At 64.5% G+C, this 14,981-nt stretch overlaps 2 protein-coding genes across 5 annotated transcripts; both read left to right on the top strand.

Moving 5' to 3' along the window:
- The first annotated feature begins 4,116 nt into the window (after positions 1-4,116).
- PLEKHG5 (pleckstrin homology and RhoGEF domain containing G5) lies at positions 4,117-10,825 on the top strand. 2 transcript variants are annotated; one of them, XM_014883908.2, is made up of 19 exons: positions 4,117-4,215; positions 4,296-4,356; positions 4,462-4,553; positions 4,630-4,766; positions 4,844-4,992; positions 6,575-6,760; positions 6,934-7,104; positions 7,178-7,273; positions 7,360-7,410; positions 7,521-7,670; positions 7,749-7,859; positions 7,932-8,081; positions 8,156-8,293; positions 8,476-8,595; positions 8,697-8,829; positions 8,898-9,010; positions 9,091-9,245; positions 9,320-10,114; positions 10,222-10,825. In XM_014883908.2, exons 1-19 carry the CDS (start codon positions 4,133-4,135, stop codon positions 10,229-10,231), a joined length of 2,901 nt encoding a protein of 966 aa, XP_014739394.2. In that variant the 5' UTR covers positions 4,117-4,132; the 3' UTR covers positions 10,232-10,825. The 2 variants fall into 2 exon arrangements, with proteins under 2 accessions (XP_014739394.2, XP_088034832.1); XM_088178706.1 differs by lacking the exons at positions 4,117-4,215; positions 4,296-4,356; positions 4,462-4,553; positions 4,630-4,766; positions 4,844-4,992 and adding an exon at positions 6,249-6,396.
- A 394-nt stretch (positions 10,826-11,219) lies between these two features.
- On the top strand, positions 11,220-14,975 carry TNFRSF25 (TNF receptor superfamily member 25). Of its 3 annotated transcripts, XM_088178815.1 has the most exons (7): positions 11,220-11,398; positions 12,983-13,154; positions 13,257-13,388; positions 13,469-13,621; positions 13,711-13,795; positions 13,892-13,953; positions 14,037-14,975. In XM_088178815.1, the coding sequence occupies exons 1-7, from the start codon at positions 11,369-11,371 to the stop codon at positions 14,645-14,647; spliced, it is 1,245 nt and encodes a 414-aa protein (XP_088034941.1). In that variant the 5' UTR covers positions 11,220-11,368; the 3' UTR covers positions 14,648-14,975. The 3 variants fall into 3 exon arrangements, with proteins under 3 accessions (XP_088034941.1, XP_014739411.2, XP_014739412.2); XM_014883925.2 differs by having other exon boundaries at positions 11,224-11,398; positions 12,983-13,388; XM_014883926.2 differs by lacking the exon at positions 11,220-11,398 and having other exon boundaries at positions 12,049-13,154.
- The last annotated feature ends 6 nt before the right edge of the window (positions 14,976-14,981 follow it).

Raw genomic sequence — 14,981 nt, 5'->3', positions numbered from 1 at the left:
CCTCCAGCCCTGGCAACGACGGTGAGGGGTTGGGAGAAGCTCCTGGGTGCCGCCGGGATGCCGTGGGAATGCTGCAGGTGCAGCTGGGGAGCGCTCAGCAAACCGCCCGGTGCCGCCGCCGCTCCCCCCGGCCCAGGCAGGCGTTTGAAGCAGCTGGCTCCTGCTGCTGCCGTGCGCTCTGCCGCAAGGACGATCCGGTTTCAAAACTCGCTTGCAGTCACCGGGAACGCCGGGTGTGATAGCACAGCCGGCAGCAGGAGAAGGAGGAGGTGACCGGGCGGGGAGAGGAGCTGATGGGGACAGGATCTCTTCTGCAGCCCCTGATGTGTTTGGTGGGGATCCGGACACATTCCTGCCTCTGACACAAAGCGAGGCTCCCTGCGAGGAGCTCCTAGCCCGCGTGTCCCAGCCCCTGGTGTATGTATGACCCGCGGACAGGGTCGGCTTTTGGGAACGGCCACGCGGTTCTGGCCGTGCCCGCGGCTGCGGCGTGGGGCTAATCCCTGGCTGATCCGCCGGCCGCTTCGGCCAGCCTCTAGTTTTTGGTGAGTTTGGAAAACTTTCCCTTGGGTGCATGAAAGAATTTCTTATTTGTCTCCGTTATTATTCCCGATAGGTCAAGTGAAACGGCAGCGGCGGGGGGCGGGGGCCGCCAAGCCCGGCGGGCGCTGCGGGGCGGCCGCGGGGACAGAGGCCTCATTGTGCTCCTGCCGCGGGGGCAGCGCCCGGCCCCGGCTCCCAGCCCGGCTCCCAGCCCTACTCCCTGAGGGCGATGAGCTGAGCCCTGCCCGGCTGCTCCTGCAGCGTCCAGCAGCGTCCATGGTGCCGCAGCAGCCTGGGGATCGCCTCCCAAGATGGGAGCTTGAGCAACCAGCACCATTCCGAGTTGCTTTTCCCTCTCCAGGCTGAAGCAACAGTTTTTTTCAGAGCTGCCTCAAAAGGCAGACTGTTTTATCCCGCAGACTATTTCTAACCCTGGCCTTGGCCGCGGTCTTGCTCGGGTGGCGTGGATGCTGTTTTTGTTGGCAGGAAGGATGCAGGAGAGGGAAGTGGTGCGGCGGGGAAGTCCCTGTGCCGCTGGGCTATGGTATAATAGCCGTACCACCTGGTAGAGCCGTGCCATTGTGGTAGAGCCATGCCATCTGGCCTCTTCACATCCCCGGCAGTGGCTCCCTGCCCAGCAGGCAGCTTCCCAACGGTGCATCCCTGCCTGCAGCGGGGCTCTCCTGCCAGAGGGTGTCTGTACTGCTCGTTTGCCGCTGCGAGCAGCCCGGAGTCTGTTATTTTTAAACGATTAGGTTCGACACATAACAAAAGCCTTCAAAATAGGATTTGTCCCTAAGGCCGATTTAACTGTCAAAGCTTAAAGTGGCTCCTAAGCCCCGTTGGGGGCTGACAGCGGCAGATTTAGTGTTGCTGCTGCAGCCCCAGGCCGTGCCAGCCCCAGAGGAGCTGGGGCAGGTCCGTGTCCTTATTCTGTACCCCGGGGTGCTGAGCAGGAGGTGCCGGATTCTGTCACTGTGCGTTCCTCTGGCAGGGATGCATCACTGGCTCCTTGGGCATGGGTCTTCATTCCCCTGGATGAGCTGTGGGGCGCGCAGGAGCGGCCTGAGCCCGAGTGCTTTGCCGAACTCTGAAACCCGGGATTCCTGGGGTGGGGGCCTCAGCACGGACCCGGAGGGGGATCACCACGGCACCCAGGCACTGACCCTACTCTCTCCACAGCCGAGCCGTGCCCAGAAGAAGAGACAGTGCTGCACTGCCAGAATCCCGACTGCGCCGGAGAGAGGAGGGCGGCCAAGGTGGGTCCTGCGGGGTGGGTGCAGCGCCGGGCAGCTGCTGCCTGGGATCTTGGAGGTGAGAAGGGGCAGAGGACAGCTCTGCCCAACCTGCCGTTCCCTGAAGGGCCCCTGCCCTGGTCGGCAGCCGTGCCGGGTGTGCATTCCCTGCTGGTGTCAGGGTCCTGCTGGCATTTAAGGGCACAGCGGCAATTTACGCGTTTCCCCAAGCTGCCCTGATTTGGGCTAATCCGCTACAGCCCGTCTGTCCTCCCGCTCGCTAACGTGAAGCCAGGGAGGATTTAGGGTCCTTTCTCTCCTGCCGGCTGTAGGGAGCCGGGCCGGACCCACGCCCTGGCTCCCGGCGAGTCGCCGGGGCTGCAGCGCGGGGCCGCAGGCGGTGTCTCCGGCGCAGCAGGCAGGACAGCCCGGCTGCACCGGGGGTGTGCCGCCGTGCTCTGTTTGCACGCCGGGCTGGCAGGGCCAGTGTTGCTGGGGCACACGTGGCATCGGGCTGTAGCTGCCCAGGACTGCAGCTGGGACTGCCGGGAGCGACTGAGGCCACTCTGCCGCTGTCACCAGACCCCTGATGGTGCCTGGCAGGTAGCGCTGGGGGAAGGGGAGGGAGGGCTGGTCAGGCTGGGGGCTCATCCTGACGTGTCATGGTGCAGGATCATGGTGTGAACCCCCTTGCTTTGTGAGGCACATGCTGAGGGGCGGCGGAGCTGTCGTGCCCTGGGAGTTCCGTGGGGCTCGGATCAGGAGCTGATCCCTAGGGTGGGCAGAGGCGGCCATCCCGCCTGGCCCCTCCTGTGGGGATGAGTCCAAGAATGAGCTGCTGGCACAGGGTCGATGAGGAGCCTCACATCCCTTTGGGGCTGCTGCCAAGGGTCTCAGGGGATGTCACTGAATGAATGCCAGCTGCGGGCACTGGCTGGACCCGCAGCCATACTCCCACATGCAGGTGTCACGATGGCCACGACGTGGCCAACGCTGTGGTGGGAGAGGAGGAGGGCTGAGGGGTGTCCTGAGGCTGTCTCGAGGCCTGGGATGGGACACTCGTGGATGGCAGGGGGTGCTGCAGAGGGGCCAGCGGCCCCTCGGAGAGAGCGCGGGTGGTGGGAGCGCGTCAGCTCTGACCTCAGCAGCGCCGGGAGGAAGGAGGGCAGGAAGTGGGGGCGGCTGGAGCTGCACAGGCGCTTCCTCCCCGCAGCAGCGCGGTGTGCTACAGGCAAACCCGGGCAGGGCTGTGTCCTCCCAGCACCCTCGCACGCCTCTGCGGGCAGGGTGGCGGTGGGGGTCCCAGGTGGCTGTGGGGAACGAGGATGTGTCAGCGGTGCAGCAGGACTTGCTGGCAGTGGCAGGCGGCACCACAGCCCGCAGAAGCCGGGCCAGTAGGAGCCCGAGTGAGATGGGCACTGGCCAGGGAACATAGGCTGTGCACTGTGCTGGGGGCCTGGCTGGGGGTTTAAAAATAACCCGCTGTGAATGCCTGGAGGGGTTGGGGCCGCGGCCGTGGCCGCACACAATCGGAGGAAATTCGCCGGCTTCGAGCATTGTTTGGCTGCAGACGCTCGCTTCCTCCGTCCTGCCACGGGGACACAGCTCTCGTCAGCACAAAGGGGCTGTGGGGTGCCAGGGCGGCCTCCTGGGCTGCTGGTGAGGTGCTAGTGCCACGATGCAGGGTGACTGTCCCGCAGCTCCTTGTCCAAGCCTCGGCATGTGCAGGTGTCCCAGGGTCTCTGCTCATTGCAGTGGAGCAGGGAGGGGCTCTGTGGTGCAGAAGCCCCCGTGTCATCACCATGTCCTTACAGCACCCACTAGCCACATCGCCATGTCCTGGTCATGCTGCTTTCCCTGCACCCACTGTGGCTTCAGCGTTCCCTAAAAACTGTGTGCCAGCTGCAGCTGGAGGTGGGAGAGGAGACCCTGCTGCTCGTGGTGCTGGCCATCCCTCCTGTCAACACTCCGTATCAGGCAGCGCTGGGCAGGCCGTGCCTGATGGACTCGTGTCCCCGCAGGAATGCCACCACGCCGAGTGCCGGCAGCTGAGCCGCAGCGGCCCCCTCAGCCTGCGTGAGCTCTGCGACGGCCGCCTCCATGGCGCCATGCACTTCGATGGCCACATCCGCTTCGACCTGCCCCCGCAAGGTGAGCCGGACGAGGCTGTGGCACCGCTGCTCCCGCTGCTCCGCGGCAGAGGTGCGATGCAGGGATGGGACCCGATGGAATGCACTTAAGGGCCGGTGAAACTCAGGGATGGGAGTGGGATGCAGTGGGAGCCAGCACGGGGCTGGGGGAGCTGTCACAGCCCAGCTCGGTGCCCGTTTGCAGGCTCCATCCTGGCCCGCAACATGTCGACACGTTCGTGCCCCTCGCGCACCAGCCCTGCCTCTGATGTGGAGGAAGAGGAGGAATGTCCGGCAGAGAGCAGGGGGTGAGCCCGTAGCCCTGCATAGCCCGTGTGCAGCCCCAGCCCGTGGCATCCCTGTCACTCTGCCCTCCCTGTGCCCGCAGGGAACGCAGGAGCTCAGCACTGAAGCTGCCTAAGAAGAAAGCTTGGCGCAGGCACACGGACGTAAGGCACCAGCTCCTCTCCGTGGGGCACTCAGCAGGGCAGCAGGATGGCCCTGGTGGGAGGGAGGGAGGGACCTCTGGGCAAGCAGCTGCCACCTGCCCCCAGGACCCCAGCAAGGAGTGTTTCACCTTGAAGTTTGACCTCAGCATCGACATCGAGGCAGAGATTGTGCCAGCTGTGAAGAAGAAGTCACTGGGGTGAGTCTGCTGGGGACAGGACAAGGTACGATGTGGAGACAGATGCAGAGACAAATGTGGGGCTCATGTCCTGCAGGGAAGTGTTGCTGCCAGTCTTCGAGAGGAAGGCAATCGAGCTGGGAAAAGTGGACATCTACCTGGACCAGTCCCACACACCTCTGTCCCTGCAGTTTGAGGCGTATCGCTTCGGGGGACATTACCTGCGGGTGAAAGGTGCTGTGGGGGCCTGGAGGGAGGCTTGGCTGCTCCAAAGTCTCCAGAGGACACTGACAACCTGATGCTCCACACAGCCAAACCCGGGGATGAGATGAAGGTGGAGCAGGCAGTGCGAGATGCCAGGTCAGCCAGCCTGCCCATCCTGCACCCTGCCAGCAGTGCTGCTTTCCTTGGGCCAGTGCTGGAGCCTCTGCCAGGACGCCGGGAGGGCAGTGAGAGCCTGGTGAGTGCCAGTGCTAGGTCTGGGGCGGAAGGAATTTGGGATGGGATAACAGCAAGTGTGATCCCCCTATAGCCATTCTTTCTGAAGATGGGTCATGGGGCAGCAGCATGGTGTCTTCTCCATGGCTTTATGTGGTGTGGGCTGGACATCCCCCTGGAGTCCCTAAGACCAGCTTTTTCTCCTGGCTGTGCCATGCTGGCTGTGCTGTGCTGTGCTGGCTACACCATGGTAAAGGAGTAGCTCAAGCAGCGGCACCAGCCCTTCAGCTGTGCCAGGTACAGGCTGGCACCAAACTAAAGGCAAACAGGAGCCCTGGGGGCCCCAGTGGTGACTGCCACTCGGTGCCACCCCGCCCCTGGGACTCCTCCTGGCCCCAGGACTCGCCCTGGCCGCTGGGCCTCCTCTCACTGTGGCGCCTGGCAGCTGCTGAGCACAGCAGCTCTGTCCTGCCCCGTGGACCCTGGCCTCAGATAAGGCGTGGGACTGGGCTGCGTGTCACTCCCATGGGAGCAGGGTGCCAGGTCCGCAGGGAACAGCTCTGCAGGATCCAGCCAGGGGGACACTACTTGGTCCAGTGCCAGCAGGTCCTGAGGGCAGCAAACTGGCTGCATGGCCAGGACTAGTGGCCGCCCGTGTCCAGGACTATAATGCCCGGCTGTGGGACCGGCAAGGCACTAGCAGGGCCCGGGGTCAAGCAGGCAACCAGCCACTTCTGTGGGAGTCTCGATCCCGACCACCTTCCAGGGGGCAGGTGGGCTCCAAGTGGCACCGAGGCGATGGGGCTGGTGGCAGCCAGGGCACCTGCAGAAGTGACAGCACAGTGAGTAATGGGGATGGTGCCCGTAGCAGCTCTTCCCGCCTGGGTCTGAGGACGTGGCAGGGTGTGGGGCCGTGCTGGCGGCGGTGGCAACAGCATGCGGCTTCCCAGGGCTTGGTGGCAGGCAGGGAGCCCCGAGCCTGTTGGGTTTTGCGCCGCGGTGAGGAGATGGCAGCGGCCACATCCCGGCACGGCCCAGGGACACACAGGGAGCAGCCGGTACAGCGGTGCCCGGGGCTGCGGGAGCCTCTTGGCCGTGACCCAGCTCTCGCGACCAGCCGGGGGGCTTTGATCTCAGCCGGTGAATTGTTCAGCTCTGGTAGCTTATCTGCCGAGGAGGGAAATTAGGTTTTCGGCGCTGGCCCCACCTCCTTTTGTTTCGGAGGAGCTCGGCCACAGCCTGCCCGGCCCTGGCTCTGTGGTCCGAGCCGGGAGTGCGGCTGGACGGACGGCTCGGCCGGGTGCTGCGACCCTCGGGATGCCCTGAGCCCCCGCGCTGCAGGGACGGCTTGTCCATGGCCGGCCGGGCTTGGCCAGGTAGCACCCGGGGTCCTGCACCCCCGGGGCTCTGCACCCCCGGGATGCAGGTAGGCAGGTCAGTGCGGGCAGGGGAGCATGGCCGGGGGACCCCACTGCCCGGGGCTGCCATCTGGGTGTCTGTCTGTCCCACGGTGGTCTAGGTCAGCCAGGCTGCTGTCCCCATCCCAGTGCCATGGCCGCACGGCTGGGCACTGACCCTGGGGACACTGGCTGTCCCCGCTGCAGGCTCCGGGACGGCGAAGGAAGAACATTACAGAGTTCCTGGGGGACACCAGCATCCCCAGCCCTGAGCCAGCCCTGCACGGCAGCAGCTCTCTGCCCACCAATGGCACTGACACCTGGAAGAATCGGGCTGCCAGCCGCTTCAGCGGCTTCTTCGGCTCCGGGACTAACACGGGCTCCTTCGTGCGGGTATGTGGGATGCAGGCATGGGGAGGGGGTGTGGGAACTGCTTGTGGCTACGCTGGGGAGCTGGGATGGGTCCCCCTGGGGCTCGAGACTCTAGTTCCACAGGCAGGGTGAGGTGGTCCGTGGCACATGGCCACTGGCCCCCGCCTAGCCGCTTGCCCCTCGCTTTTGGCCAGGAGACTGAGAAGCTGGAGCAGCTGGTGAACAGGCTGCACGCCTACAGCACCTTTGGGCTGCCCAAGCTGCCGCCCCAGCTCCGCTTTGACCGCGACTCCTGGGAGGAGGATGGGGACGAGGCTGGGCTGACGCTGGAGGACAGCTGGCAGCAGATCATCCAGGGCACAGAGGTAGGGACAAGGCCTGGGGAGTCTCAGGGGCTCTGCCCAGGCCCCAGCACAGCGCTGACACTCAGCCTGGCAGGTCCTGTCGCGCCGGCAGTGCCACCAGCAGGAAGCCATCTGGGAGCTGCTGCACACAGAGGCCACCTACATCCGGAACCTCAAAGTCATCACCGATGTGAGTGTTGGCAGCTACTGCACCAGCTACTGCTGGGGCTGAGGACTGTGGCTGCAGCTCACCGGCTCCCCATTCTTTCCCTACAGCTCTTTCTCTCCTGCCTGGTGAACCTGCAGGAGTCAGGGCTGCTCTGTGAGGTGAGTGGAGGGGGCTGCAGGGGACAGGATGTTCAGAGATGGGTCCTCAGCCTTGCCATGCTGCAGGTTGGAGGTGCCTTTCCCCAGCGCTGCCCACCTCACCCCCACAGGTGGATGCCGAGCGGCTCTTCAGCAACATCGGGGAGATCATCCGGCTGCACTGCAAGCTGTGGCGCAGTGTCATGGCCTCAGTGCTGGCCAAGGCACGACGGACTGGGGCACTGCTTGACCCCATTGACTTCCTTGATGCCTTCAAGATGGTGAGTGGGGATGCCATGCCACGGTGGGGAGCCAGGCCATGCCGTGTGCTGCATGATGACCCTCTTGTGCCTCCCCAGTTCGGGTCCCTCTTCAAGCCCTATGTGCGGTATTGCATGGAGGAGGAGGGCTGCATGGAGTACATGCGGGCACTGCTGCGGGACAGCGAGCTCTTCCGCACCTACGTGACGGTAATGGGAGAGCGGGGACCGGGGCTGGGGCTGGGCCGGGGCGGTGCCGGTGCTAATGCCTGTGTGCCACAGTGGGCCGAGAAGCAGGAGCAGTGCAGCCGCCTGAAGCTGAGCGACATGCTGGTGAAACCTCACCAGCGCCTCACCAAGTACCCGCTGCTCCTCAAGTCCATCCTGAAGAAGACAGATGACCCACGAGCCCGTGAAGCCATCACCACCATGGTAAGGGATCGGGGTGGGGGGAAGCAGGGTCCGTGGCCCCTGACCCCTCAAACCCACTACCACTCCTGGCACAGATCAGCTCTGTGGAGCGCTTCATCAACGATGTCAACTCGCGGATGCGCCAGCGGCAGGAGCGGCAGCGCTTGGACGCCATTCTCAGCCGGATCGATGCCTACGAGGTGGTGGAGGGCAGCACAGATGAGGTGGACAAGGTAGGCTGGACATAGCAGAGCTGCAATCTCATGCCATGCCATGCCACTCAATGACATCCTCTGCCACCCTGCTGTGCCACCTTATGTCACTTCATGCTAAGCCACCCCATGCTCTGTCATGCCGTGCCGCCTATGCCGTGTCACTCCATGCACCCCATGCTGATACTGGGGACTTCTGGCAGCTGCTTAAGGAGTTCCTGAGGCTGGACCTGACCGCCCCCATCCCCGGCACCTCCCCGGAGGACACCCGGCAGCTCCTCCTCGAGGGCAGCCTGAGAATGCGGGAAGGTAAAGACAGCAAGGTGAGGACTGCAAGGGGCAGGGAGGTCTCGGCTCCAGCCCCTGCCTACTCGCCCTCACTCTCTGCATCGACTGGCGCCCATGGCCCCACTCTCACCCCCAGATGGACGTCTACTGCTTCCTCTTCACTGACCTCTTCCTCATCACCAAGCCCGTCAAGAAGGCTGAGCGCACCAAGGTGATCCGGCAGCCCTTGCTGGTGGACAGAGTGGTTTGCCGGGAGCTCAGAGACCCAGGTGAGTGCAGCGGGCATAAGGGAACTAGAGGGAGGTCCCTGGACACTGCTGACAGCCCCTGCCCACAGGCTCTTTCCTCCTCATCTACCTGAACGAGCTGGGGAGTGCTGTGGCCGCCTATACCTTCCAGAGCAGTGGACAGTTGTGCCGCAGCTGGGTCGAGGCAGTGCGCAATGCCCAGGTGAGGGCACATGGGTGGGTGGGGGACCCGTGGGTACCCTGTGCACATTCCATTCCTCACTAATGACTCCCCCTTCCCAGAACCTGCTGCAGCGGCTGCGGCAGCGCCGGCGCATGGAGGAGCAGGAGGAGGAGGACGAGGAGGACGAGGAGGATGATGGTGAGAGTGGCACCTCAGCTGCCAGTTCACCTACCATCCTGCACCACAGCAGCGCCAGCCCGGACTCGCAGCAGTGGTAGGGAGCAAGAGGAGGGGACCTGCACACCCTCAGCCTGGCACAGGCCCCTCCTCACCTTCTTGCATCCACAGCCCGTCTGACGGCTCCACTGAGACGCTTGCCATGGTGACAGCAGACGGTGGCGATGAGCTCTCCTCCCCAGACTGGGACGCAGGACCCTTCAGCTCAACCTCGGATGGCTCCTCCATCAGCACCAGCGCCTCCATCAGCACTGGCACCTCTGCCGAGACTCCTACCTCCACTGAGACCCCCACCCAGGAGCTGCCTGCAGGCGCCCTGCCTGTTCCCCTGCCCCAAGGCGTGGCCTCTCCAGGCAGCGGCTGTCGCTCTTCCTCCATCGACAGCGCCTATGGCACGCTCTCACCTGCCTCTCTGCGGGACTTCGGCCAGCAGCCACAGGGGACAGCCGAGGAGGGGCAGGAGCCCTTCCTGGCCCCTCCGGCTCCCCGGCCTGCCTCGCCCCGGCTGCGCCGCCGAACGCCCGTGCAGCTCCTGTCTTGCCCGGCCAGGGTGCTTAAGTCCAAGTCGGAGGCTAGCTTGCCCCAGCTCCTGTCCCCCACTTCCTCAGGCCCCCTAAGCCAAAGCCGCAGCCTCTCTGACCTCTGTGCTGGTTCCCCCCGGACTGGCCAAGACCCCGCACCTCTGGCTGCCCCCGGCAGCAGTGGCAGCTCCACATCAGAGCTCTCAGAGCCAGAGGAGCCGGTGGAGAGCCCAGCATCCCTGCCAGGGGAGCTCAGGCGTGACCTCCAACCTCCTGCCCGCCGAACCCTCTCGGACCCACAGTCGGCACAGCACCGCAAGCTGACACTGGCGCAGCTCTACCGGATCCGGACCACGCTGCTGCTCAACTCCACGCTGACGGCCTCGTAAGCACATGCTGCCTGCTCCTGGGAGATGCCCAAGCCCTTCCAGGGGCTTCCCAGGGACCGAATCCCAGTGCTGAAAGCATCTCTCCCCTCTCTGTGTCTTGCAGGGAGGTCTGAGAACCGCTGGCGTGGAAAAGGACAGATGCATGGATGTACCAAGGAGCTTCTCCTGCTTCTAACCGTAGCGTAATGCCGGGGCTGGGCAGAGCAGGCACTGGGATGCCACGCTGGTGGGGACATGGATGGGGATGCAGACCAGTCCCCTTGGCGAGGACGTGTCCTGGGCATGGCGGTGCGGGGCTGGACATGGCACGTGGCTTGTGCTGAACCCCCTGTCCACAGACATGAGAGTTGTCGGGCAGGGGGCCCTGGGGCTGTGGGGGGCTGTGGGAGGCTCTGGGTCAGCTCCTGCAGACGAGGAAGGGATGATGATGTCGGCAGTGGTGAGTGGGGAAGGTGCTGAGAGGGACGTGGTGCCGGTGGCACGATGCTGTAGACAGTGCAGGGAGGAGGCTGGGGCTGGTGGCAGGAGAGGATGGCGCAGGGCTGAGGCAAGTTTGCCCTGTGGGATGGCAGTGGATGGCAGCACTTGGGACCGGAGTGTAGGAGCCACGGTGGGACATGCGCGGTGGCAAGAGCCCCGGCTGCCCCCCCATGCTAAGCTGCACTCCACGTCCCAGCTGAACAATAAAACCAGCTGGTGCACGCTCATGTCCGCCTCGCCTTTCCTTTGGCTTCAGCGGCACCCAAGGCTGGACATCACCTGGGTGGATGCGGTGTGGCCGAGGCAGCCCCACAGGGACAGACAAAGAAGGGGCTGGGGCCAGTTCCAGCCTCCCGTTCTGGAACTCGGGGTGGGGATGAAGCTCTGGAATGGGGGTCAGCACTGCTCCCCACATACCCTGCGTCCCCCCGTCACCCCCGCGGCCGTGGGTCTGCGCCAACGAGCAAGGGAGGGCGGTGGCCGGTCCCAGGCGAGGCAGTGCAGGTTCCTCCCGCGCCTAGCACTCCCGTCATGTGGTTTCGTACCCCCTGGACTCATTTCCAAAAAAGCATTTCCTCCTGCTGCGGTTGGGCGTAAAAGCCTGCCTGGGGAGGGCTGGCGCTCACTCACCACGCGTCGCGTGCTGCTGACGGCAGCCATGGGGTGCCGGGGCACCCTGCCCGGGCACTGAGCTGCCCCGACACCCCACTGCACCTGCTGCCCCACTCCCCTCACCGCCCCGGCATGACCCAGCCGCATCGGCCACAAGGATGAAGTGTTGCTGCCCTGGGGTGGCTTGGGTGAGTGCGGTGGCATGGGGGTCCCATGGATCCTTGGCACCAGTTGTGGGGTGTCCCGCGGCTGTGGCCGTAATGGGTCTGGAGGAGGGAGGGAGGGAGGAAGATGGATTAACTCCAGTGCCAAGCGCGCCAAAACCGCTTACCCCTCTGGCTAACAGCTGGGGCTGGGCTCTGCTGCACCAAAACATTCACGGTGTGGCGTGACCACGGGGCCACAGGCCTTAAAGAGACAGGCAGGATGCGGCCGTGGGAAGCGTGGGGTCAGTCACGGGGCTGCAGGCAGGGCACTGCCGCGGGGAGTGGCTATGCCGACAGCCTGCGGACGGCTGCTTTCGGGACTAGCTAGGCGCACGGGCGGCGGCCAGGGCACACGGGCGCCGAGAGCGGCGGCTGCGTTCCGGGTTGGAGAGGCGCTTGCATGGCACAAGCGGCCGTGGCTCTCCCCACCGTGCAGCCAGCCCTGGGCCTGCCCCGTGCCCACCACTCCGCTGTCCAGCGGGCACCTGCTCCCCGCGCTGGGCAGGGGCCGCTGCCCGTCTGCAGGCGAGGTGCGCGGGCAGGGCCCCGCTGCGGGACGGTCGTGCTTCAGCGGTGACTCAGATGTGCCGCTGGCAGCTGAGACTGAGTGAGGCAGCCGCCCGGATCTGCCGGCAGCGCTCTGCGAGCGGGGCGGCCCAGCGCGGTTTCCAGTCTGCCGGTGGCGGCGGGTTTAGTAGAAAATGATTCAACTGCCGTAATCGGGGCCATCACGGCTGGGAAATCCAGCCCCCAGCGAGGAATCCCCTGGCTCCCTGCCCACACTGTTAGTGCCACGGTCCTCTCAGCCCCCGGCCCGGCCTGTGGAAGGGGTGTCAGCGTGGGCAGTGTTCGCTGCACCCACAGGAGCTTCCAGGGGAGCGGGGCTGCCCTACGGACGGCACCTGGTACCCCGCGGGGGAGCAGTGACCTACTTTGGGACGCGCGTAACGAGGAGCGATAGCATCGGGGAGAGCGTGAGCCAGGCACGGCTTCCTTTCGGGGAGGAAATCACCTCCTCTGTGAGGGAGATAAACCCCAGGAAAGTCAAAACTGGCAGCATTAACCCCTAAGCACCCGGCTACCCACACCTCCCTGAGCTGGCCATCTCTGGCAGCACGAGCGGTCCGTGTGCCTGATTCATTCGTCCCCATCCCTGGGGACATGGCAGGAGTCCTGTTGGCACAGGCAGTGGAGCATCTCTGTGCCGCTCCCGAGCCAGCCTGGAAGCACCATCTGCAGACCACACGGGGGCAGAGCCCCCTGGGCACAAGCTGTGACACAGTGGCCCCCACAGTGCCAGCAGGAAGTTGCTTGCTCGTGTACTGCGAGGAAAGCAGGGCACAGGGGCTGCCTCGGGGCATTCCCGGCCCTGGGGCAGCACACCCACGCGGCTTTGGGGCAGAGGGTCGCGGCTCCAGCCGTTCTGCCCTGTGCAGGCACTGGTTTCCGCACAGTTCGAGGTACGTCTCTGTCTCTGGTAGCCCAGCATGATCTGGTGTGAGCCACGGGTGCATGGCTCCTGGAGTAACCCGGCTGCCTGCAGCCCTGCTCTCTCCCTGCTTGCAGGTTACCTTGGCAGCGCTGTGGCTGGCGGCCAGCGAATCGCAGACCCCAGGGCCGCAAAGGCAGCAGGTCCTTGTGCAGCCACTCCCCCGCCTGCGGAGACATGCCTCCCGGTGCCCCGCCGACATGAAGTGGATCGAGACTGCTAAACATTGCTGCCGTCAGTGTCCCGCAGGTGAGCGCTGCCCAGTCAGTGTGGCATGGCACAGCACACCATGGCACAGCAAGTGTATTGCTCCAGGTGGCCGTGCTCCCTGTCACCCCACTGTCCCTGCAGGGACTTTCCTGTATAAGCCCTGCACAAGCCCTGAGAATAGCAGCGACTGCCGTACCTGTCCCGCCGGCACCTTCCGCACTCAGCCCAACATCTTCAGGGAGTGCCAGGCTTGCTACGAGTGTGACCAACACGGTGAGCTGGCACCGCACCACACCACACCGTGCTGTGCTGTGCAGTGCAGTGCCATGCTGCTCACTGCCTGCTTTCTGCAGCTTTCCAGAGTGTGCTGAGCAACTGCTCGGCCACCAGCAACATCGTCTGTGGCTGTGAGCCCGGCTACTTCCGTGCCTGCTTTGATGGCCACTGCAACGAATTCTCTTGCAAAAAGTGCCAGCTCTGCACCGGACGCCTCATCCAGCGACCCTGTGAGTGCTGCCGGCTGCCCCACGGCACAGCCTGTCAGCTGTGCCACCTCTGACTGTGCCACTCTGCCTCATGCTCACCCTCTCCCCAGGCTCGGATACGCAGGACACACTTTGTGACAGCAGCTGCAAACCTGACTTCTACAGAGAGGGTGACGAGTGCCGGCCATGCCCCAAGTAAGTATTGACCCTCCAGCTAGGAACGCATGTGGGGCCCATGGCATGGCACAGCATAGAACCCATGGGTCCCATCTCGGTCCCATCTCCTTGCAGGAGCACATTGGACACGTGTGGCAAAGAATGCCAGCAAGTGTGCAGCAGCAACAACAACCAAGGTATGGGGACAATGGGGCCAGGTTCAGCGGTGTGCAGTCACCATGCTGGCCAGCTGATGGGATGCTCCTGCTCCTCCTTTCAGGCTCAGGTCTGGAGTACATCCTGCTGGGACTCACTGGACCTCTCTTCTTGGGTGCCCTTGCCATCTACCACAAGAGGAAGAGGCTCTGGCATGGTGCCCTGTCAGGTGGTCCCCTCCCCACGGCACAGGCCACCACCTCAATGGCCGGGGCTGCAACCACACCGTGGTGCCAGTTCAATGGCCAGAGGTGGGACAACATGTGCTGGACGCAGCCATGCTCCCCACAGGGGACAGAGCGTGCCACTGGCACAGCAAAGCAGAGCCTCAACCACCAGGCCTTGCTGCCTGAACAGCCCAGTGATGAAGGGGAGCCCTCTGCACCCCCAGAGCCCCGCAGTGTCCTGCTGCAGGGCAGCCAGCTCTATGCCGTCATCGATGTGGTGCCAGTACGGCGTTGGAAGGAGTTCATGAGGATGCTGGAACTGCGGGAGGCAGAGATTGAGCTGGTAGAGCTGGAGGTGGCGCACATCCGCGACCAGCAGTACGAGATGCTGAAGCGCTGGTGCCAGCAGACCAGTGCCACACTGGACCACGTCTTTGCTGCCCTGGAGCGCATGGAGCTGGCCGGCTGTGCTGAGGCACTGCGCCAGAGTCTGCCTGCGGGACCCTAATCTCCAGCGTCAGCACCCTGGCACAGGGAGGTCCCAACGCTTCCACATCTCACTGGGCACCTCATCCCAGCCATACCCCTAAGTATTGTTACTTATGCCGTGTAGACATTTTATGTCAGTTTTATGTCCCCTTCCCATCTGCCTGTCCTCTCTATTTATGTCCCCCTGCTCCTAGGGCCGGGGAGGACCCCATGCCTCAGCACGTCGGCTGCCCAGCCACTCGCGGGACGAGCGGCCACCGAGCCCACCGCAAACCCATGGGATAGTTCTCAAGGCTGCCCGCTGCTGGGCGCTCCTTCTCCCTCCCCAATAAATGATATGTTCTCCATCCGCC

The sequence above is a fragment of the Sturnus vulgaris genome, chromosome 25, assembly GCF_052056855.1.
Source record: "Sturnus vulgaris isolate bStuVul1 chromosome 25, bStuVul1.hap1, whole genome shotgun sequence".
Classification (NCBI taxonomy): Eukaryota; Metazoa; Chordata; class Aves; order Passeriformes; family Sturnidae; genus Sturnus; species Sturnus vulgaris.
This window is presented reverse-complemented; position numbering and strand designations above follow the sequence as displayed.